At 43.0% G+C, this 24358-nt stretch overlaps 1 protein-coding gene across 8 annotated transcripts in view; it reads left to right on the top strand.

Moving 5' to 3' along the window:
* The first annotated feature begins 3297 nt into the window (after positions 1 to 3297).
* The window catches only part of FAAP100 (FA core complex associated protein 100), a 58267-nt gene continuing 37206 nt past the window's right edge, over positions 3298 to 24358 (top strand). For 3 of the 8 annotated variants that reach the window (XM_058166326.1, XM_058166327.1, XM_058166325.1), the window contains exons 1-6: positions 3476 to 3930; positions 8992 to 9110; positions 11744 to 12672; positions 19486 to 19639; positions 20972 to 21762; positions 23470 to 23606. In XM_058166326.1, coding sequence (XP_058022309.1) covers positions 3766 to 3930; positions 8992 to 9110; positions 11744 to 12672; positions 19486 to 19639; positions 20972 to 21762; positions 23470 to 23606 — 2295 coding nt within the window. In that variant the 5' untranslated portion in view covers positions 3476 to 3765. Of the gene's footprint in view, positions 3390 to 3475; positions 3931 to 8989; positions 9111 to 10276; positions 10361 to 11743; positions 12673 to 19485; positions 19640 to 20971; positions 21763 to 23469; positions 23607 to 24358 lie in introns of those variants that run through there. The other 5 variants (XM_058166324.1, XM_058166323.1, XM_058166322.1 and 2 more) reach the window with 5 other exon arrangements.

Raw genomic sequence — 24358 nt, 5'->3', positions numbered from 1 at the left:
AGGCTACTGACCGTTGGAAGAAGGAAAATTAAAACTGGAACATTTAGTACTAGTAACCAAAACGAAGTCCTTGCTTCATGTTTATACAAATGTATTAATATTGCTAAAATTTTATTTATTTATTAAATGTATAGGCCACCCATCTCGCGATCACACAACTCTGGGTGGCTAATAACATGATAAAATAATATTATATAACATTAAAACCATAAGCGTAACACTAATAGAGCATTAGCTAACATGGGGAGTTATAAAATGGGATGAAGGTGGGATTTTTCATTTAGTAATTTGCTAATCCCACCTCCAGAAGGGTACACACCCATATCTGGACCCCAGGAAAATAGAAAGAGACAGGTTCAAGGCCAATGCTGAAATGCACTTACCTTCGCTACCAGTTCAGAAATGTGAGTGCACATGTGCAGAGGGTCAAAAATGGGAGGTAATGATGTCCCGGCAGGTGGGCGGAGCCTCCTGCTGCAGGCTTTACTGGTTCGCATGAGCCATATAGATCCGGACGGATTTCACTGCTGTTCAAGTTCCTTTTGGAAGGCCAAGAGAGTAGGAGCATATCTCACCTCGAGGGGGTATGATGTTTCAGATGATAGGAGCCACAGCAGAAAAGGCTCTTCTCCTGCACCCCATTAGTTGGAATTCCTTGGCCAACAGGGTCTGCTCATTACTCCTTCTGCCCACCTGAGTGGAGCAGGCCAATCCCATTGGGGTGAAATGTCGCCTCAGGTTACATCAACAAAATTTATTAAAACAAACAATTGAGGCTTCTCCAAATATATTTCCAAGCCTTACTTCAATCTAACATTTTCTGGGACTATTATATCCCATATTATGGCTACTCATTAAATTTAATACACTGCAAAAGCACAAAACTATCCTTCAAATTTGTGTCTATTAAAATGCCATTCTTGCATCTTTTTGAAAAATTTCTAGCTTCTATAAACTATTCTATGTCATTGTGTGCATTTTTACTCCAGATATGTACACATTTAAATAGAACCACTTGTAGGCTCTATCTTTGAACTTTGTTATTATATCTTTGATTTTCAATTGCATAAACTCTTATCAAAATCTACAAACTCCCCAAAATCAAGATTTATCTAAAGATCTAAATCAATTTTAGTTTGTGAATCAGCAATCAAGCTTGATGAAATTTTAAAAAAATACTACAAAATCTCTGTGACCGACTCAGACTGGACCCTGCAACATTTCCTGAGACATGTATATTTGCTTTCATTCGTGAAAAAACACTAAGGCATAATAAAGGCAAATGAGGGTTAATAGACAAGAGGAAATAAGTCATGTTAACTTCAGTTGCTGGAATTTGGGCTGCAAGATGAAACAAATCATTTAATTGATAATTCCTTTATGAGTCTCATTATGGTATTTTGGAAGGATAGCTATCACTGCAAGCAACACTGCCATCTACTGTCTCAGCTGCACTATGGTTTAATTTTTTCTTTTACACTGGCACCTACAGCTACTGTTGCATGCAAATGCCAGAAGATTGCCACTTTCTCGTTATACCTTTGAAATGTGGGGTTGGATCTGAACAATTATTACAAAACTTTAATAGAACAAAAAGCTGTGGAATCAACAGCAAGCAACATAATATCAAATATAGTATTCTCCACAATGCCCAGTCTACATGAATCTTTTGTTGGCTAGGCACTGAACCAACCATTATTTTTTGTACTGATGTTCCAATTTTTAGTGTGGGAGCAAAATGTGACTGACTTGGTGGGAGGGGTGTTTTTTTCTGAATATACTCATTTCTATTTATTTAAAGCCACAACAGTCCTATAAGATAGGCTTAAGAAACCAGTTCAAAGTCAGCTTGTGAATTGATGATTAAAATCCAATATTTGAGCCACGTCATACACTTAGTATCTGCAGATAAATCAAAAGCAATAGCAATAGAACTTATACTTATATCCTGGCCCATAGTGCTTTATAGCACTCTTGGGCAGTTTACAATGTAAGCATACTGTCCCCAACAACCTGAGCCCTCATTTTACACACCAGGGAAGGATGCAAGGCTGAGTCAACCTTGAGCCCTATCAGGACCGAACCCCAGGCTGTGGGCACTTAGCCTGAAATACAGGTAGTCCTCAACTTACAATCGAGCTCAAAATTTCTGTTGCTAAGCAAGAGTCATTAAGAATTTTGCCCCATTTCATGACTTTTCTTGCCACAGTTAAGTGAATCACTGCAGTTGTTAAGTTAGTATCACGGTTGTTAAATGAATTTGGTTTCCCCATTGACTTTGCTTGTCAGAAGGTTGCAAAAGGTGTTCCCATAACCCTGGAACACTGCAACTGTCATAAATATGAGTCAGTTGTCAAGTATCTGAATTTTAATCACATGACCATGAGGATGCTGCAATGGTTGTGTAAAAAATGGTGATAAGTCACTTTTTTCAGTTCCATTATAATTTTGAACTGTCACTAAAGGAACTAATGTTAAGTCGAGGACTACTACTGAGCCACCACAGCTCCTTACCCATTTCCAAAGATGGATGATTGGGATTCCTCTTGGGAGTCCAGATGTGCTTGCTTTTTCTCTACACATCTGATTTCACAGGGTAGTGTTAAAGAGTCCCACAAAATCCAGGCATCCTTCATTGTGTCAATCAGGAACCACTCTCAAGAGTTCCCATATTAAAGACATCTTGGAGTCTAGCTATTCCATTTGGTTCTATCAACGCATCCAGGCAGCCTCTTTGCCATCCATGCACATGTATTTTTCCCCTTCCCAATCCAGCCCTCTGATTTCCTGGTGGTCTCCCATCCAAGCGGGGGATCAGACCAGTCCCGGCAAAGGCAAGATCGACCAGGAGCTTTCCGGCATGCCTGAAGGACCCCAGTCCAGCCAAGAATGTTTGAGCCACTCTTTTTTTGCAGTGAGTGTCCCCTTCTCCTCCCACCAGTGGGAACCACACACGCTTTCTGAGCTTTCCCTCTTCAAATGCAAATACAAGACCACGCATCCGCCATGCATTGGGCTCCGTGCGTCCCTCTTTGTAGCCCCAGCCCCGCCGCCGAGCATCCTCTCCTTGGGGCGCCCTGACATTCCTTTATTCCCCAGCAAGGCACTCCCGTATCTGGACTCGCTCTTCTCATCCCCATGGCAACAGCGAGCCGCACCAGCAGCGGGAAAAGGCGCGCAAGAGCTCGCCCTCCCTTCTTCCTTTCTTCCCTTTACGGCGCGTCGCAAACCGTCTCTGCAGCTGCTTGTGCTTCCGCCAGCTCCAGTCTCGACAGGCAAGAGCCCGGAGAGAAGAGACAGACAGACAGAGACAGCCGTAAAGCAGCGCCTCTTCCCGCGCTTAGTAACTGGTGGCGTTCCGACCGCTGCCTTGGAGAGGAGGAGGCGGGGTCAGAATGGCAGCTCCGCCCCTTTAGCTTTGTGGCGGGGGGGGAGGCGTTCTATGCCGGGTTTTGGGGGGAGGGGAAGCGGGACCAGTTGCTTGCTTAGCTCCGCTGATTTGCGATTTCTTACCCATCTCGAGCTTTGCCTTGTCTATTGTGAAAGGGTGTGTGTGTGTGTGTCCTTCGGGGTTTATTGTTCTCTTCGCTCTCACCGGAGGCGCCGGGGTTGTAGTATGGCCCGGGTGGGGCGGACCCTTGCACGCAAGCAGACTTGCTCCGTTCCCACGTGCTTTCGCAGACGAGGCGGGGTGACACCTGAAGGGCTCTCCGGTTCTGCCCCCACATCTCTCTGATTCCCCTTTCCAGGCTGGCAGCGGCGGTCATGGCCCAGGTGGGGCACAGGGTGGATTACCTGGCGGGATTTTGCTGCCCGGTGGGGGGATTGGCAGCCGGGAAGCCCCGCGTGCTGTGCCACGAGAACCAGATCTACCTCTCCAATGGCACCGAGTACGTCTATGTCTACGACCAAGAAGGGCGGCTGATGAAGGTACGTCTGGACTGCCGCTTGGTCCTGCTAGTCGAACCTTCTTCTTTTCAGGGGCGGGAGCCATGGGAAGATAGGAGACGCTGGAAATCAGGTCAGATGCTGGGAGGCAATTTTAGGGCTGATGGGGTGACTGGAGGAGGCAGAACCTTTAAAGATCATGACACCAGCAGCAGCAGCGTCTTTAAAAGTTTGAAAACACCAGCACGGTAATAATTACAGAATCCTAGTTGATCTCTCTTAACCTGGTTTAGCATCTCCCATCAGTGTACAGAACAATGCATTGTCTAAGCACTGAAGATAATTACAGGTGCAGTTCACACTGCATCCTTTAGCGCTAGCTTTAAAGCTACCTTCCCCAGTCTGACAGCTTCCAGATATAATGAAGTACAGTTCCACTGTATGATGGGGATTGTGGTCCAAAGCCTCAGAGGATGCCAGGATGGATTAAATCCCACTGATGTATGTCTGCAACAGGTTGCGGTATCAAGCTGACCTTGATTGATTTCAGAAGCAAAGCAGGGTCGTCCCTAGTTAGTATTGGGATGGGGAACTTCTAGGAATTTCAGGTCTGTGGACTAGACAGGGAAACTGAAAACGTTCTACAAGAATGCATTGGCAAACCATTCCATACTGTTGGCAAGAAGGCTGCATGGGTGTACTCAAAAGTCTCTGTAAATTGAGTTTGACTTGATGGGTAAAAACTGATTTGAAGAGATGCATTTGTTTTCATGGTAGCTCTGTTTCCCAGTTTGTAATTTTATTGTGAGTTTTATTCAATCCCATAAATGCTAAAAATAAACATGTTTATACAGCACATGAGCACGAAGTGAATTCTATACAGATCTACTTTATGTCACTAATCCTAATTCTAAATACAGCATTTGAACTAAAAAGAGAAAAACTAGAGCAGCACTGCAACACAATAATCCTATCCCTAACAGAATGTTAAATTTCTCTGCTCCTTCCCTTCAGGAGACTCAAAGATAGAAATAGTAAAGTGTCTTTGGTGGCTTTGTTTAGGAGAATTAATCCAAAGTAGTGACAGAAAGCAAATTCTTGCATCAGAGGAAACTGTGTGAAGAAAAGCAATAATTGCATACAATGTACCTTTTGCACAGTGGGAGATAACTTGGTGCCTTCTAGAAGTTTGGGGTATAAAACCTCTCATTTGTCATATTTCTGAGAGCTAAAGAGCCCAGAACTTCTGTGGTGCACCAGCTAACCTATCCCAATCACAAAATATATCCTGACAGTATGAGATCCATTCAGTGATTGGATTGTGACCAATATTTGTTTTTATCATGAATGAAGACGAATATATGTCTCACATATATATTTTTTTGTTCATTCTTTTAGGATGCTTTCAAAACACATTGGTTTACATTTGCTTGGTTCCTATTAGGGAGCAGAAATATTTTGCAAATAAGTGTTGGAAGTTGTCTTCCAGCATGTGAATTTTTAGGAGAAAAGCAGGCAGTGGGAGAAAATGAAGTTTGCCCTTCATAGTTCTGGATCAGAGCAAAGGAGATCTACCGCATTCTCTTTGTCCATACAGTTAGTTCCTATGCTACTCCTGACAAAAGTAAAACTTGGTCAGAAATGTAGCTGAAATTAGGGCGTTGCGTTTTTCCTTCATCAGTCCCTTGACCTTTTAATCTATTAATTTCTTTTTTAAAAAACTAGTATGCTTGTTAGGAGCAGAGAGTAGAATGCATTGCAAATATAGCTTGTGTGTGTGTGTGTGTGTGTGTGTGTGTGTGTGTTTATGTGGGAGGTTTAATAAGAATGGCATAGTAGTTCAGAGAAGGAACCAAAGTGAAATGGATCCTATATGGTTAACCCAGACTGGTTTGATGCTTTGTTTTCTGCCCTCCCCATCGCATTATTCCAACTGGAGCCCAAGATCACCCAAGTTCACTCCTGCTCTCCCTCCTCCCCACTTTATCTGATATTTTACATAAATAGTGTGCTGGAAACCACAGCTTAATGTTTGAAAGACTCCTTGGGTTATTAATTTTTTTCCTATAAAATTGAACAGGCAGGGAGGATGTGTGAGATGCAGAGATGCTCTTAACTGTGTAAATCTTTAATTTAGATTTTTTTGTTGATTTTTTTAAATATCTTTTTCACCATAGCAACCTTTGGTAGCAAATTGGTTGTTCTTCATAAGTCACCTACATGTAGCATCCAATCCTTAGCATTCAATTCTTGACATCAGTCTGTGCTGATTCTTCTCCCCCTTAAAACTGCCTTTACCAATCTGCCTTTTGTTTCTAGAATAGTCTTGTTGAACTATAAAATGAAGGATATGTTTTCTGTTTGCTGTATTGCCACAAGTGATACATATATGAAATATATTTTTCCCAGATTGCATAGATTTTCCAGTTTGATTCCGAGATCTAAACCATACCTTCACATATTAAAGCAATGTTTTTGAACCTCAACAATTTTAAGGTGGGTAGATTTCAACTCCCAGAATTCCCCAGCTGGTAAGCTGGCTAGGGAATTCTGGGAGTTAAAAATCGCACACTTGAAATTCACTGAGGTTCAGAAACCCTATATTAAAGCACCCTTTTAATTTATTCTTTTGATTTTACCTAAGAAGCCTGTTTTGATAATAACCAGCTGAACCTGGCACACTTTCCACTCACATAGAGAGATAGGTAACAAGTAGGTTAATATGCATATAGATTATTAGTTTCTCAAACAAATGATAAAAATACAGACTTTGCAGGGCTTTCTCGTGCAGAGATGGTGCTCAGTTCTCTATGCTTATAATACTGTTGCAGCTTTCACTGCAGACAGATGTGTGTTTTGGGTGCTGCTTGTTCTCTCACTGCTGAAATGATAGCCCCCATCTTGGATATAATATGCCACTTGTTCAGCAACGCATCAGCAATCGCTTTTAATCGCTTAAAAGGAGGAATGACATGCAAAATAACGTTCTCCTCTTATTGGAGGGTATGTTTTTAGGTGAAAATAGTAACAACTGCACATCCTCAGACAAAGAAACAAAACAAATAAGCTTTACTTCAAGCTTCCCTGTAGCTGAGAATGAAATGCCTTTTAAATCAAGGAATATACAGAAAATGGCTTCAGACTAGATGTGCCGAGGTATCTTAAATGATACTCAGAGGATCCTGGGTCTGATTCTGCACAAGGCAGCAAGTTATTACTTGATTTCTTTAGTAGATTTCTATCCGACCATAATCTATCCAACCCTCAGTGGCGGTTAGTCCAGGCAAGAGGTACAAACAGGACTAATAGCTCTACTTTTATTGTAAGTCTGCCCATATTTCTCCCCTTCTCTCATTTTATTTATTTATTAGATTTTAATTATTTATTTATTAGATTTTAACTCTCCAGACCTTCCAGAAACAGAGAGTAGTTGCTCGTTTCTCCTGACACAAGCACAGGCCAATTTGATAGGGTGCTGCAGTTCTGCCAGTCACCTGTTGCCAAGCATGAAGGTCTTTGTAGATTAACATCCACACTTTAGTTTGCACACAGAAGCCAATGAGCAGCCAAAGCAGAGCCTGCAGTAACAGGGGCAACGGGTGTCTCCAGTGAAGTCTGCTGGTGAGCATTTGGTCCGCTGCATTCCCTACCAACAGAAGCTTCCAGATGGTGATTAAAGGCAGCCCTGTGCATTGCGGTAGTTGAGACAGGTGGTGATATAGCTCAGCTTTTGGAGAGACAGATTTTCAATTTCCCCCTTGTTTTGGTTTTCACTTTTTCCCACATGACGTTTGTGGCCTCCCCGGGTGGAGATTACCAGCTTTTCACCGGCATTGCGTTCACGCTTTTGACAACAGTGGCATAGGGGGGTAAATTGAGGTGAAATTTCTCCCATTTAAGGTGGAGAAAGGCTTCACCTACTTGATGTTTCTTTACTAACCAAGAAGCAGCACTATTACCCTGTTTTCCCTAAAATAAAACATCCCCTGATAATAAGACCAATTGGGCATTTGAGCGCATGCAATAAAATAACCCCACCCACCCCCGAAAATAAGCCCTCCCCGAAAATATTTAAACACATGTGCAGCCAGTCACCGCCATTTCCTCTGGTTTCCTCCACACGCCTGAAAATAATAAGACCTCCCTGAAAACAAGGCCAAGCGCTTATTTTGGGGTTCAAACAAATATAAGACAGGGCCTTATTTTTGGGGAAACACGGTACTACTATTAATACTACTACTACTACTACTACTACTACTACTACTACTACTACTACTACTAATAATAATAATAATAATAAAAAATATATTATTAATATAATATATATTAATAATAATATAAATATATATTATATATAATATAAATAATATAATATATATTATTAATATAATAAATAAATAAATAAAAGATAAATTCAATGGTGTAAAGGACTCTTACCTCCTATAATGAAGTAAGTGTCGAGCGCCTGAGTAAGGTTACAGGTAGATCTCCTTTAATGATTGCCTTATTTAGCAATTGAAATTATGACTGTTGAAAAAGTAATGGTTCTCACATTTATGCCTCTCATAGCATCCCCATGGACACAGGATCAAGATTAGGGTACTTTGCAACTGGGGGTTGGAGGGTTGGGTTTTACTACGTCACAGCATCCTTCAGTCATATGATTGTCATTTGCACACTTCATAGCCATCCTTCTTCTGACAAGCAGAGTCCATAGAGGAGCCAGCAGTAAAATTACAAGTTGCAGTCATGTGGTGTCTCACTTAATGACTGGCAGAAGTGAGGGAATGAGTTCATTGTGGTTATGTTATGCTTTCCTTGACAACCCTATTGCTTAGCAACTAAATGAGGACTTTCTAGTTTGATAGTAAATAATGCACGCTTTGGTTTATCTGGAACCAAAGCAGATTTTATTAGGGAAGGTCTTCCCTGCTCATTCTAGGGCTATTGATGACCAGTTGGATATGTATTTATGTGCCCAGTCTTCCTGTGAGGGCTAATGTGAGTCTATAAACCAGAAAATGGGCTGTAAAGATGTCTGCTAATGCATTATTTTACCTTCCTGAAGGCTTTTTGCGATCCTCCTTCCTGTTTTCTTCCTAGGCTGTCTACAGGTTTCCTGATCAAATCTGGCATGTGGAGCTCTTGCCCCTCCACCATCAGCTGTATATTCTCTGTGCTGGAGTTGGCATTTATTGCGTGTCCTTGGACTATCAAAAGAGGTAAGGGATGGAATGTGATTGCATTAAGTATTTCAAGCTTCCTCCCTTGCCTAAAATTCTTGAATTAAAGACTGGAGTGATCTCATAGACTAGAACATTGAATGATAGGGCTGGAAGGGGACTTGGAGGTCTTCTGCTTAAGCAGGGGACCCTATACCATTCCAGACAAATGGCTGTCCAGTCTTTTCTTGAAAACCCCCAGTAATCCAGTTAATCCTTTAACTGGATGTAAGGATAGGACAGGACAGGATAGGATATAGCATAGAATAGGATATAGGTTATAGGATGTAGGATATAAGATAGGATAAGTCTGATATGTTGGCCATGTCAATAGAACCGCTGTTGCCATGTAGGTCAGATAATGCCAGTTAATGGGCCGAATTTCTATGACTCGTAGAGAAGTCTGTTTGGGAGCTTTGGGAATGATCTTGCTATCGATGTCATCTAACTCCTGATGCTTATTAATAGAGGATGCGGATGGGATATGTGTGCAAAAGTGGGATTTGAAGAAAATAAGCGGCATCTCTAAAGTAGCAGGAGGGCGAACTCGGATTCTTTGGAGAATGCAGGATGTTTCCAGAAGGTTGGCAGTCATGGGCAAAAGGAACAAAGGCAAGGATAGATTAGGAGAACAGAAGATTGTTGAAGTTACAATATATATGGGTAGGGAGGAATATACCACTCACCCATCTCTGTTACTAGATTCTGGGCCAACAGCAATTTCTAAACCATGGTCAAGAGCCAAGAAGCACAGTGTAAGAAACACATCTTGGTATTACAAGACATGTGTCACCAACAGCAGCTCTGTAGAAATTCGGCAAAAGCTGAATATTTATGGCAAAAGATCTTTTACGCAGTTCTCTGTGTCAGGACTGGATTTAGGAGGATGTTTTTATTAATGGGGAATGTCACCTTAAACAAGGTGTATCACCCAAATTCTGAAGCCCAGACCCCCAAGAATGAGCAACAAACCCATCCTGCAGTTTTCTGTCAGTCAGTCAATCAGAATAGAGCTGGAAGGGACTTTGGAGGTCTTCTAGTCCAACCCCCTGCTCAAGCAGGAGACTCTAGTGACTGTCCAGTCTCTTCTTAAAAACCTCCAGTGATGAAGTGCCTAGAACTTTTGACGGCAAGCTGTTTCACAGGTTAATTGTTCTCATTGTTAGGAAGTTTCCCCTAGGCACATGAGGAGGCTATCAAAACATGGAATCCTGAGCATTGACTAGAATCTCGGCATTGTGAAAATCAAGGTTTGTCTTTTCCTTCCCCCCCCACCATGCTTGCACGGATAGTATCTGTTGGGCAGTGTTGAGCATCAAGATTTAGCAACCATATGGGCCGGGATAGCTCAGGCAGTAGAGAAGCCTGTTATTAGAACACAGAGCCTGCAATTACTGCAGGTTCAAGCCCGGCCCAAGGTTGACTCAGCCTTCCATCCTTTATAAGGTAGGTAAAATGAGGACCCAGATTGTTGGGGGGGCAATAAGTTGACTTTGTAAAAAAATATACAAATAGAATGAGACTATTGCCTTATACATTGTAAGCCGCCCTGAGTCTTCGGAGAAGGGCGGGGTATAAATGTAAAAAAAAAAAAAAATTGTCTAGACCAATATTTGTTAAAGTGTGCTCTGAGGACCTCTGGAGGTCCACCAAGTCCCTCTCAGGCTCTGGGAAATCAAAATTATTTCCAGATATTAAAGTTATTTACAAAACTTTAATGTCACTGTTCTCATTTTTTCTTCGTTAAAAAATAGATTTTTTTCATGAAAAAATGATGTCAGTATCTAATAGGTTTAATATTGTTATTTTTACATGATTTGTTGAATAAATATTTCATGAATGTGTCTGTTTTAATTTTTAATATGGTAAATATTGATAGATAAAATCCATAAAAATTAAAAGGTCTTTTGGGATTCTCCCTAACTTTTAAGCACAGGAAGAAATCCTAAGAACAAAAAAGTTTTAAGAAACGCTGGTCTAGACAACAGATTTCTTGATGATTTGCTGGAAATTGTGGTTAGCATCTTCAGAAGCAGGATAACCATTCAAAACATCTGGTGAAACATCAGGAAATTGGTTGTCTAGAGTCTAGACCATGATAATTAAACCCTGAAGCTCAACACTTTCCTGGGGTTGCCTTTCCTTATCTAGCAAAACTGTTAATACAGTCAGGGAACACATGCAAATAGCAGCTTCACACCTTGCGGCTTTTAATGGAGACTGGGTCAAGGGGAACGTTCAAATCTCCCTGCCAGTCCCATTGACCCAGATAGAGCATCTCCTCTAATGTAGCCTATAGGAACACATTAGAAATCTGCAGAGAATCCTGTTCTTGGCTCTCAAATCTAGGTTGTCTCTTGGCTGTTTGTGTGTTTTTCTGCCATTCATTCTTTTGCCATTCTTTTCCAGGTTCCAAGCAGCTTAAAAAAGAATCCTTATAGGCAAAAAAATAAAGAAGAATTAAGGGGCTGGAACTTCCCTCCAGAGGTGTTGTTCTGTCTGTCTTAATCCAGCTCTCCCCATTCTTGAATCCAGCTCAGTGAAGCGGATGCTAAACCTTCTGATTTGCCAGTGCTATTTCCGAGTTTTTTCCCTTTGGCTACTCTGAGAGGTTTTTCTTGTTTGCTTTGAAGGTTAGTGAAGCAGACGGATGGAGAGGAAAGCGACTGCTTTTCCAGCATCTTCCCCATGGGCTGTGATGCCTGCACTCTCCCTGATGCCACACTTTGCACCTTCACGCTGCTCAATGATGTCTTGGTCACCCTTTCCCAAGTCCGAGAGAAGTGGTGCATGAATCTCCACAAACTCCCAGGCCCTGAAGGCCAGGAGAAATTGCCATATCAGCCAGTCAGCCACGTGGACATCACCACCAGCACAAGCAACGATGGCGACATGTCTTTAGCCCACTTCCTCCCGGTGCTGTGTTGTGCATCTGCTCCTGGCGCCAGTGAACATTGGGAGGGACTTCGCCATTCTGGGGGGTTCGTGCTGGAGGAGCCCCTCTTCAGCCTCCTTTTCGGTGTAGACGCTGCTATGCTGGATTCTCCCATGATCCTTTGTGGCTTCCCCGATGGGCAGTTGTGTTCAGTGCCTTTGAAGGCCCTGAACTCGCCTGGAGACCATGGCTGGGAAGACTCGCCCGTCAAGATCCTTCATCATCTGGAGGAGCCAGTGGTCTTCATTGGGGCCCTGAGGACTGAACGGAAATCTCCAGATGTGGAGGAGCATCCAGCCTATGGAGGCTTGGGTTGTGACTGTGTTGTGGCTTTGGGACACTACGGTAAAATGGTGGCCATCAAGGCGTCTCAAGGAGAAGAAGTCAAAGTCCCAGAGCTCCGGGAGTATTACCTACAAGGGCCAGTTCTGTGTGCAGCCTGCAGCGGGGGAAGCTGCATGTACTACAGCACCCATTCTGACATCTATGCAGTTGACTTGGACAGCAACACACCTGAGGCTGAAAAAGTGGAGGCTCCGGCAGGGACCCTTCCTTCAGCTGTGTCTCCTGCCAGCTTGAGTATCTGCAGTGTGGTGGCGCTTTCCTTATCTTCCCGGGAGTCAGAAGGTATTAGACTATCAGAATAGGTCTACAGTCTGGAACGGTAGAGTAATCCTACCTACATGAAGTTCTTGTCTGGATACATCCTGGATATTTGAACCTATTAGTAAAGTAGTCCTTGACTAGTCATTTAGCAACCATTCAAAATTATAACCTGGAAAAGGGACTTATGACCTGAATTGCAAGTTCTGATAGTTGCGCCTGCCCATCCCTCATGGTTATGAGGCAGCACTTTTGGTGTTTGGCAGTGTGGATGTCTTCATGGCCGTTTGCAGTGTCCTGCAGTCACGTGACCATGCTTTACAAAGACTATGGTTTTGGCAAAAACCAACACTTCCAGTTTTTGGCAAAACCATGCCATAAGCGAGCAAGGGGTTCGCTTGATGATCACAGCTTCACACTTAGGACTGCCATGTTTGCTTAATGATAACTGGAAAAAAAATGTAAAATTGGATCAGTCACAAATAGTTTTATGACCATTACAATTTACAAGCTTAATGAGAAGGCCCCACTATGGTTGTAACTGTAGAACTACCTGGAGTAAATTATGAAGAGAAGCAAATAAGACACGAGGAAATAGTGGTGTGGACAGAATGTATCTTGACTCAGGCTCAAGTACTGATTCATATTTACACTTCTTTTGCTGAAAATGAATTTGTCCATGGTACAGATAGTCCTCAACCTATGGCCTCAACTGAGTCCCAAATTTCCATTGCTAAGCAAGACAACGATTGTGAGTTTTGTCCCATTTTATGATCTTTTTTTGCCACAGTGTTTAAATGAGTCCCTGCAGCTGTTAAGTTTTTTCAGTACCATGGTAATTTCAGATTGAAGTTGAACAAATGGTTGTAAGTTGAGGACCACCTGTATTACCTCAGAACAAATGGGGATCACATCCAGAAAAGCTCAAGAGAAGATTTTCTTTAACGCTGACCTTTTCTTAGGCCCAAAAGGGCCTTGAGGAAAAAACAACAACCTTTTGTCTCTCCCTAGGTTGGCCATGGAAGCAACTAAGTGTGTTACTGCATTGGGCTTGTGAGGTGGCTACATGAAAGAAGAAAGTTGTGTGCTTCTTTGTTCCAACATGTGTCAAACAATCCCTGAGCTGCAGGCTTCAGTCAGGAGACAGATTCCTAGTCAATCCATCCTTCAGCTCGTGGTATTGCTGCGGGGGACCTTGGCAGTCATTTTAAAATTTTGTCCAAGAATGGGCAATGTTTGTGTCCAAGGCTACCTTGAGCAGCTTCCACAGTAAAACACAGTGGCACCAAATTGAGATCTTATCTGCGGAATAAGGTCATCACACAAACGTTGCCATGATATAATTATGTCCCAATGTTTGACACAGTAGATAAATTGCAGCAGGAGAGAGAAGTTATCAGTACCAACGTGTGGTAATTTATCCCCAGACACTCATTTGGTGATAGCTACAGCTCGTGATCATATAAAGGGAGGCATTACAGGTAGTCCTCGACTTATGACCACAATGGAGTCCAAAATTTGCATTGTGAAGCAAGACAGTTGTTGTGCCCCATTGGACCACCTTTTTTTTTTGCCACCATTGTTAAATGAATCACAACAGTTATTAAGTGAATCATACGGTTGTTAAGTGAATTTGGCTTTCCCCATTGATGTTGCTTGTTGGAAACGGCTGGGAAGTTTACAAATGGTGATCCACATAATTGTGGGAGAGAGGGCAGCTGTCATAAAATATATGTTGATTGCCAAGCGACCAAATTTTGATCAAAGACCATGGGGATGCTGCTATGGTTGTAAGTGTAAAAGCTGGTCATAAATCACTTTTTTCAGTGTCATTGTAAACTTCAAATGGTCACTGTACAAATGGTTGTAAATTGAGGTTTACCTTTATGTTGTCTACGCAAATAAGATTTTCCAGTTTTTCCTTCTCTTAGAAGAATAGAAGTTACCGCTAGCATATTGCCCAGGTGTGCCTGCGGGCATTCTCTCATTTGCCTTAAGACTTCCTATTCTTCATAAGCTTTTCATTTTTAATAAACAAAGGGAAAACTGGGTGTTTTAGGGGTGTTTTTTTTTGAAAGGGAAGCTAGCATGCTGTAATGTGATGTCACAGGCTTCAGTCCAGCATGATAATTTCCAGAAACATCTCCAGGCTCCAAAAGGACTCTTTTTTAAAAAAAATAAAATAAAAGTATATGTGACTGTAGCCTCTTATCTAGCTATCCATAAAAATGACAGAAGTAAGTAATGGTTCATAGAGTGCAGTCTGCTGGAGGAAGAGCTGGCATACTGGTAAATTGGTGCTTTGTAGCCAGTTAGTTCCCCATGTAGCTATTTTGTGAACGGGCAGGTTGCCCAACTCGCAAGATGTTCACTAAATTCCAAATCTGCCCATCATCCACTTAAGGCTAAGAGATCCTTAGCTTCTATTCTGGTTTTCAGGTGCAGCGTTCCACTTCAAAACACCAGGAAGGCGTTCTACCGTGTTTCAGAAACTGTGATCATCTGAGGGGCGGTAAAATTGAATTCATAACTAGATACGGCTCTGTGGCCTTAGATTGCATAGACCTAGACCAGCTAAAAATTGTTCATTATTTTTATAAACTCAAAGTGTGAACATACTTAATACTCCTTCCTTCTCCTAGTTTCCCCACAATAACCCACCCATGAGGTGAATCGGGCTGAGAAAAAGTCACCCAGCTGGTTTTCAGGCTTATGGCCAGACTAAAACTCACCACTCCTAGTTTCTACCCTGGTGCCTTAAATCACTACTAGATTGAATTGAACTTTTTGTTCCTTTTACTATCCCCACTCCCTCTCCTTGTTAAGACCATTTTCGGTGGCTTGTTCATATCATACTTGCCCAGTCAGACAGGGATGTCTTGATTTGAGGCGAAGGAGCTCAGCCCTTGCAGCTTTGGGGAAAGGCTGTATGGTCATTATATGCTAGTGTGTGATATTTTCTTGTTTCGGGTTTTTTGCACAGAGAAAAGCTTGAGGCCAGCTTGCACCAACTCAGCCCCATCAAGAAAACAGGAGAGTGGAACTCTAGTTCAAGAGCTCTGCCTCCTTTCAGCAAAATGGATCTGAAATGCTGTAACCTGGGGAGGCTAAGCAGTTCTGTTGTTCACCCCCTTCCTTTCTTGTGCAAAACATCTGCATTGTGCTTGCTTGCCATGCCAGAGGCATTCAGATCCTGCATGCAGGAAACAGACTTCTTTTCTAGCAAGGATTGGTGGAAGACATTTGTCTCCCCCTTGAACACAAAGGAGGGGAAAGGGGGGGAGGGGAGGGTTGCTCCAGCTACCAACACGGTTTTAGAAAGCAAATGATTTTACACCCATCCTTGCCATAACCGGGGTATTTGGTATGGTGGAAAGACCTTGCCTAAAGGTGCTGCACTATTATTATTATTATTTTGCAAAAAAATAAAAATGGAAAATGGAAATGGATAAGGAAGAAGCAAGGAAGGAAACTGGGAATGTTTTGTTTGTGTGGACAAATTGTAGTGGTGGTGAAGCAGTTTCTGAAAGCAGCAGGGAGGAGATTTAGAATTATGCAGCCTGTGAGAAGCTGGCTATCTGGCCCACTATAAGCTTTATTTTTAGTGCTGCTTTAATTTCTGAGCTGTTAATAGACTTTTTCTCCTTCAGCCTTCTTTACATGCTAATGAGATCCAGCAGCAAGTATTATTTTAAAAGGCTCAGTTCTCAGTTCAATCCCAGATCTTGTTGTGGGGGCCAGTTGTCACTGTGCCTCTTCCTTTCCCCAGGGGCTCTTTCTTCAGTTTCTGAACCCTAATTCCTTGCATCCTAGGATGAAATTGTTCTATTCGAAAAGGGTCTTTAGCAAATAATATGAAGTGTTCAACTAGGTAGGATAAAGATTCTGGAGGGGAAGTTACCTGGATATACAGTTGCCCTTCTTTCTTTTCCTGGAAGTAGGTTCTCTGCCTGCCGTTTGCCCCCATTTTGTTGTTCTCCCCCAACTTTCAGCATCGTTTCCCACTTTGATCTTTTGAGGGGGAAGATGGTCTGTCTGTCAGTCTATGTATCTATCTATGGTATCTATGTATAAATTAGAAGATATTCTAATTTATATCCCACCTTTATTGTGTTTATAAAACAACTCAAGGCAGCGAAAATATCTAATGTTCCTTCTTCCTCCTAATTTCCCCACAGCAACTCCGTGAGGTGGCTTGGGCTGAAAAAGAGCTCGGCCCAAGGTCACTCAGCTGGCTTTCATGTCTTGAGCTCTCAGTTTCCAGTTTTTTATATGAAGCATTGGCCTCTGGAAAGGGCAGGGTGCCTGCCTGGCAGCAAACAGCTGGGATCTTGCTTTTGAGTGAGAAATGGTGAAGAAGAAGAAGCTGTTGCCATCTTTTTCTTCTGCTGCCTTTTCTTTGGTCACCCCTGAGTCCGCTGCGTTTCTCTTTCATTCTTCAAGCCTTTCCTAGGGCCACCGATTTTCTCTGCCCCCTGGAGTGGGGGAGTCTTGTTGTTAGTTGCGAAGTCTGTCCGACGCATCGCAACCCCATGGACAACGTTCCTCCAGGCCTTCCTGTCCTCTACCATCCTCTGGAGTCCATTTAAGCTCACGCCTACTGCTTCAATGACTCCATCCAGCCACCTCGTTCTCTGTCGTCCCTTTCTTCTTTTGCCCTCAATCTTTCCCAGCATTAGGCTCTTCTCCAGTGAGTCCTTCTTTCTCATTAGATGGCCAAAGTATTTCAGTTTCATCTTCAGGATCTGGCCTTCTAAAGAGCAGTCAGGGTTGATCTCCTCTAGGACTGACTTGTTTGTTCACCTTGCAGTCCAAGGGACTTGCAGGAGTCTTCTCCAGCACCAGAGTTCAAAGGCCTCAATTCTTTGGCGCTCAGCCTTTCTTATGGTCCAACCTTCACAGCCATACATTGCAACTGGGACTGAGTCTACAATGGCTTTGTCTGCAATGGCTTTGTTCCCAGCATAAGTGTGGCGGTGACTGAAGTTGCTTTCTGTGCACAGAAATTGATCTTAGCTCTTCTAGGACAGGCTGAGCAATGTTCCCTTCTTGCAGTTCTTCCTGCAGGCTGAGAAGAGTTATCCATAGGTCAATACACATTTGCAACCCAAATCCAGGCTGGATGTACACCCACACCGATACGCCACTATCCGCATACGTACAACATAGCCAATACCCTTTTTATTCCCCATTACCTCTTTAATTCTCCTGTGATCTTCTTTGTCCCTGTTTGACTTCCTCCCTCCGATGCAAAATACTTTCTATCCTCAGTCCCCTTTCCAACTTAACTTTTTATCTTTTTCCTGTATAGGTGGGCGCGTTTCCAGATAAAACATTGCGCTGCAGCCACCTGCCGTTTTATTGTAATAAATGTGGTGGAGTTGTGGTTTAATTGGCAACATGCCTGTTTCTCTTCTCTCTTTTGTGAAAAGGAAAGACTCTTGAATATCTGGTGTGACAGGGATATTGAGGGGCATGTGCACAGACAGAGCTAGTGGTATTTCAGCTTTTTGTTGCATCGTGAAAGCTGTCATCCAAATGCTGGTTAGATTGCCCATTTCTTACCTCTCTAAGGTTGCTTAACTACAGCCTCAGAATTCCAAACCGGCATAGTTGTTCCAGAGCTTTTATTGTCAGATGGTTCTAGGACAGTGTTTTTCAAGCTTGGCAGCTTTAAGATGTGTGGACTTCAACTCCCAGAATTCCCCAGCCAGCATGTTTGCCTGTTTGGAAAAGTTGAAGAATTTTTGTTTGTTTGTTTGAGTACTGTATGGGGAAGTACAGATCCCTCATGGTTGGAACATTCATTTCTTCGACTGGAAACAACAGTTGAGCTCAAAATTCCTCTTGCTAAGCAAGACAGCTGTTGAGTGAGTTTTACCCCATTTTACGACCATTCTTGCTACCTTTGTTAAGCGAATCAGTGCAGTTCTTAAGTTAGCTACATGGTTGTTAGGTGAATCCAGTTTCCCTGTTCATTTTGCTTGTCAGAGGTAACCAGATGACCCCGGGACACTGCAACTGTCATAAATATGAACCGGTTGTCAGATATCTGATTTCGATCACGTGACCATGCTGCAATGGTCGTAAATGTGAAAAATGGTCACAAATCACTTTGCAGTGCCGTTGTAACTTCTAACGGTCACTAAATGTATGGTTGTAAGACGAGGATTATTTGTATTTATTAGTTTTTTTAATCCCTAGTTTTTTATTACTTTATAAGTAACTCAAGGCAAACTCCATCCTCTTATTTTTTCCACAACAACCACCCTATGAGGTAGGTTGGGCTGAGAGAGAGTGACTGGCCCAAGGTCACCCAGCCGACTTTCATGCCTAAGGCGGAACTAGAGTCTCCCGGTTTCTAGGCCAGCACCTTAAAACCACTGCACTAGACTACACAAATACAAGGAGTACACAGGTTTTAAAAGCAGTGACATTTATTTGTGTGACATTTATTTATTTATTAAATTTCTAGGTAGCCCATCTCCCCTTACAAGGTGACTGCTTGTCGGGGAGATGCGAGAGATTCTGTAGCAGGTGGATCAGGACAAAAACTAAATCTGATTTGATTTACTTTTGAATTAATTTTAAAAATTAAATTTTATACAGTTATCCTTCCATTGAGTTTAATCATTTTCTCCTTCAGTGACACTATACGTGGTAATATGGGAGCACTTTGGAGGTCCTTGGTGAAGGCTCTTTAGGGCTCTATGTAACCTTCACACATCAAGTTCTGCTTCTCTAGTCTATTGTGGGGAGGCAGACTGAAATCTTCCCCATGGTGTTAACTCTCTCCTCTGCTTGTCTCCTCTTCTTCTACATTGCCACCATGCACAGGAGAATCTGAACTTCTGGCTCTCTCCGCCAAAGGCCGTCTCATGACGTGTGGCTTGTGCAGCCCAGATGATACACAGCCGCTCAAGATGAACGCTGACAAAGCTGGGCAGAGGATCAAAGAGCTGCTGTCCGGGATAGGCCATGTCTCTGAAAGGTAAGAGTTGACCTCACTATGAATAGCATCCCTTGCATATAGAGTACAAATTTGGCATTTTTACGTGTGTGGCTTGGGAGCTCTCCAGGAAGCATTTGCTAATGCTACCTGGATTGTCCTGCCTGAGCAGCTTTTTCTGGCACAAGGATTTGATGCTAAACCCTGCAGTGGGATGGAAGGGTGAGCCACAAGATGCTCAGTTAATGGGCAAGGCAGGAAATATGGCAGTAGTGGCTCGATGGGTGAAGATAACAGCTATGCAGAAGGTTCTGTTTGGGGTGTCAGTGGAACTGGAAGAAGCGGAGGCATAAGGGCTTCTGGAAGAGCAGCAGAGGTATTCCTCAACTTACAACCACATTTGAGCCCAAAATTTATGTTGCTAAGTGAGAAATTTGTTAGGTTTTGCCCCATTTTACAAATTTTCTTGCCACATTTGTTAAGTGAATCACTGCACTTGTTAAGTTACTAACACAGTTGTTAAGTGAATCTGGCTTCCCCTTTGACAGAATCAGCAGAGCTGGCAGCAGATTCAGACAGTGAGGAGGTTGGGAAGGAACCTGGGCCAGTCCTGGAGTCTGGGGGAGGCTCAGATGAGGGCGGGCTCTGAGTCGGAGGCAGAGAGGGGGCCAAGGCCATCTGGTAGTTCTTTGCTGCCTCCAGAGTCTGACATCGGGGAGGCAGAAGAACAGCAGGAGCCTGTTCCCAGTGTGCGCATGCTCAGAGCTGCCAGAAGACAGGAACAATTAAGAAAACTGGGTCGACTTGGGAGTAAGGCTTGGAGATGATTGGTCCCTCCCATAAGATATAAAAGAGAAGCGAACGGGACGTGAGCTTTTGCAGGAAGCAGTTAGTTCATCTGGTTGGTAAAAGCTTTGGAAAAGTTGTGTTTGACTCTGTGCTAAGTTTGGCCTTGCTCTGCATGTGTCAGTTAGTTCTCTGGCAGCATTCCAGAGGAGATAAGGTTGGTGTTTGTAAACACTCCCCTGAAAGACTGTTTGAGAAGCCTTTCAGACTGGGAATGACAATAATTCACAGCCATAAGAATTAAAGAGGTTTGCGGGAACTAAGATTGTGCTGTATACTTTCTCAGGAAGCCTAGGTCAGAACACCTGCAGGCTTCAGCGAGGGATAGAAGTGAGTCAAGTGCCAACATAGCTTACTTAATGGTCACTTGGTTGAGCCTTCAAACAAAGCCACGCAAAGGGCCAGCAGTTTCCATTATCTTCTGACAAATAGGTTTTCCATTGCATAGCTGTCTTTCGCATATGAATTTCTTAGGCAGTTTTTACCATCAGTATTATTCAGTGTTTCTTTCTCTTTTGATACCTGCAGAGTGTCCTCCCTTAAAAAAGCTGTGGACCAAAAAAATCAAGCTTTGACATGCCTGAACCAAGTGATGAATGTGAGTGCAGCTTTGCTTTCAAGCCAGAATGGTCCGAAGCCCATCACTTGCACTATCGCTGCTCATTGGAGCCATATGCTGGTTCAGGACACCTTGACAATCTCCTGCATCTTAGAAAACTCAAGCGAATGCAGCCTGGAGCGGGGCTGGACCTTCTGCGTCCAGCTTTTCGCCAACTCCTGTGACTTTGAGGAAACCACTTCAGATTCTGCCACCACCTATACCTTCCCTATAGATCAGCTTCTTCCAGGGAACAAGACGGAGGTGACCCTTCCAGTCAGCCCCGCTGAAGGCTCCAAACTGAATCTGCCTTTCACTGTCTCCTGCTCCCTCTACTACAGCTTGCAGGAGATCTTAGGCACCGTTTCTGAATCCACTGAGCTTCTGGATGACCTCTTTTCAGACGATTCCCCTGGCCTTGCTCTGGACAGAGAAGGTATCTGCCTGCCCTTGAGGGAAGACATCATTGACCTCCTGCAGTGCCTTCGCCTGGATGATAACAAGGGAGTGTCTGAAGCTAGCCCACCTGCTATGGCCATTTCTGTCCCTGGGGATCCAGTTGAAAACTTCTTGAAGTTATCTCTCAAGAGCATGGAAGAGAATGATGAGCTTGTCCCAAAGGGACTGAGTATCATCGATGAAAATTACTTGGCTCCAACTGTAGCTTCAATCAAGGTATCCTCTGAACTGCTGAGAACATCCTTGAAGGACTTCTGTGAAGGTGCGTGTTACCTGTGAATACTTTTAAACTTCCTGTCTTTTGTCCTCTCCTTGCCTTTCATTAGGTTTAGCACCTCCAAGGCCCACCTGCATTGACTGTTTGCCCTGAAAAGAATAGTGTCTATTATTTGCAAGGCAGCTGTTGTGAGAGACTTGGGACGTCTCGCTCGTCAGTGGACCAGTTAATAATGTTCTTGGCCGAGTTATATGAAGACAGAACTTCCTGTAATTTTGTTTTGTCTTTCACACACACACACACACACAGCAGAATTCTAAAAGAAGAGTTGGAGCTCCGTGGCTCTGCAGATGTTGCTACATAATCAGCCAGCATGGCAGTGATGAGGGATGCTGGGAATTGCAGTCCTGTAGCATCTGCAAGGTCCAGGTTTCCCAACGCTGCCTTACATAATCTCTTCCAGAATCAGAGAATGTCAAACTAATAGACTGGAAGCCAGCAATAGACCACCTTTGTGTTTTAATGAGTTTTCCACCATCAAAAAGCCTGTAAATGACTCCCAGATCCTTTTAGTTAGCAGGGGAAAGTGTTGCAGCCAAATCCAGTGATAGAAGCTGGATAACTTTCCTCTTGGCAATTAAAAATAATGCAAGTAGTGTGCCATGTTCATGAGCAAATCCTCATTTCCGGCTAATCCTGAGAATTAATTTCAGCCCAGACTAGAGTGGATACTTTGCCAAGATAAGCAATAAAATGTTTTCTAAGGATACTTAAAATTTTATAGTCATATGATGTTTGGTATACATTTGCATAATGGTTCTCAACAAAGTAGTGTTGCAGGGAGGAAGACAGCGAGATCTGGAATATTTTGCCAGAATTGCAAGCAGTGATAGACAGGGATTGTAGGTATTTCCTCCATCCATCTCACTGGAACAGAGATCTAATACCTATTGGAAGCATAGGCGTTTAGTTCTGTGTTTAAATATATATTAAAAAATTGGAGCCTGCCCATCTCACTCATAGACAACTTGGGGGGAGGCTACAATTAAAACAGAAAGCATAAAATTATTGTGTATCTTTCTCTAAATGTCCATTGGGATTCTTTTATTCATACCATCACGATCTCAAATTCATAAAGGTGGGTCCTTACACTCAAAAGGCTATAAGACAATCAGTTCAGTTTAACATCTTTATTATGATATTACATATGTCCTAGACGTATGTCTTTGGAGATTCTTAGTCATCCAGGTCAGGGGTCTCCAACCTTGGTCCCTTTAAGATTTGTGGACTTCAACTCCCAGAGTCCCTCAGACCCCCCAGGTCATTGTTGTCCCAAAGGTGCTTTTTTCAAAAGATAACTGGACTTTGTTTTTCCTTGAAGACGTTTCACTTCTCATCCAAGAAGCTTCTTCAGTTCTGATTGAATGGTGGAAAATGGAAGGATTTCTATTCCTTGCAGTCATCTGGCCAATAGCACTCTTTCTGAGGGCGGAACACCCCTTTGCACTATTCAGGTGACCCTGAGGGCACAGATAAACCTCCAAGTGACCTCAGCGACTCTCAGAAAGTGTTCTAATTCTTTGAATGCAAGGAATATGCCTTTTGAAAAAAGCACCTTTGGACTTACAGACTCTGTATGTTTGGAAAGCCAGTAGGAGAATCGGGGGATGTCAGTTGGGTATCCCCAGGTACCCTCATGCTTTTCAGGTAATAAAGATTGTCCTTCTTCCTTCTTTTGTTATCTTTGGCCAGAAGTGTCCTTGTGCTGTATTGTGCTGCGATGGCTGCTGGCTGAAAATGCTGAAGCGGATGCCCTTCGGAGCCAGGAGGTGGCAGTCATGCAAGGGTTGGCCCCAGATGGAGGCAAAGTGCAGCTGAACATCCGAGAGGCAAGGCAGGAATTGTAATTGGGCCGTGAAACTTTGACTTTGGTTATGCTGGTTAGATAGATTTGTTGTCATAGAAACGGCTTGTATATAGATTTTATGTAAAAGTAAAAAGTTGAGGCTGTTTGTTATTATCTTATTCTACTGCGCTAAAGAAAGAGACCGAGGTCAATGTTTTCTTTCTTTTTTCCCCTTTTTCCCTACACTTTTTTCTCCCCTATTTTTCCACTACTTTCATTTTGTTAGACTTAGAATAACTTTGTTGTCACTTTGAATGTACACTAATCGGCATACATTAAAATGAAATTTCGTTGCATACAGCTCTCACAGGGTCTCCACCTCCAATATACACTACATAAACATGACAAAATACATACATGTATTTTACATTTTGGTAAACAAATACGAATTAGGAACTTGAGCCGGCATTAGAGAGAAGCGGCAGGAGGGGAGCACCTTCCTGATGCAGAACTGCATTTTGCTCAGTGTGTGGAGATCAGCATGATGCCCCTAGACATGATGCAGTTTGTAAAGATCCATTTAGTAATCCTGAGTGATTACAAATGCTCTCTGCTTCTTGCTTGTCCCCTTTCATGGGCCACATGTGCTCTTGTCTTGCTACAAGGAGCATAGAAAAACAGTTTGGAAGGGATCTTGGAGGCCTAATGCAGTGGTCCCCAGCCTTTCTGGTTCTGTGGACTAGTGGTGGCAACAGTGGCAACAGCTGGGGGTGTGTGTGGAGAGGGGAATAGTTT

The sequence above is a fragment of the Ahaetulla prasina genome, chromosome 2, assembly GCF_028640845.1.
Source record: "Ahaetulla prasina isolate Xishuangbanna chromosome 2, ASM2864084v1, whole genome shotgun sequence".
Taxonomy (NCBI): domain Eukaryota; kingdom Metazoa; phylum Chordata; class Lepidosauria; order Squamata; family Colubridae; genus Ahaetulla; species Ahaetulla prasina.
The sequence above is the reverse complement of the archived record's forward strand: the minus strand, read 5'-3'. Positions and strand labels throughout refer to the sequence as shown.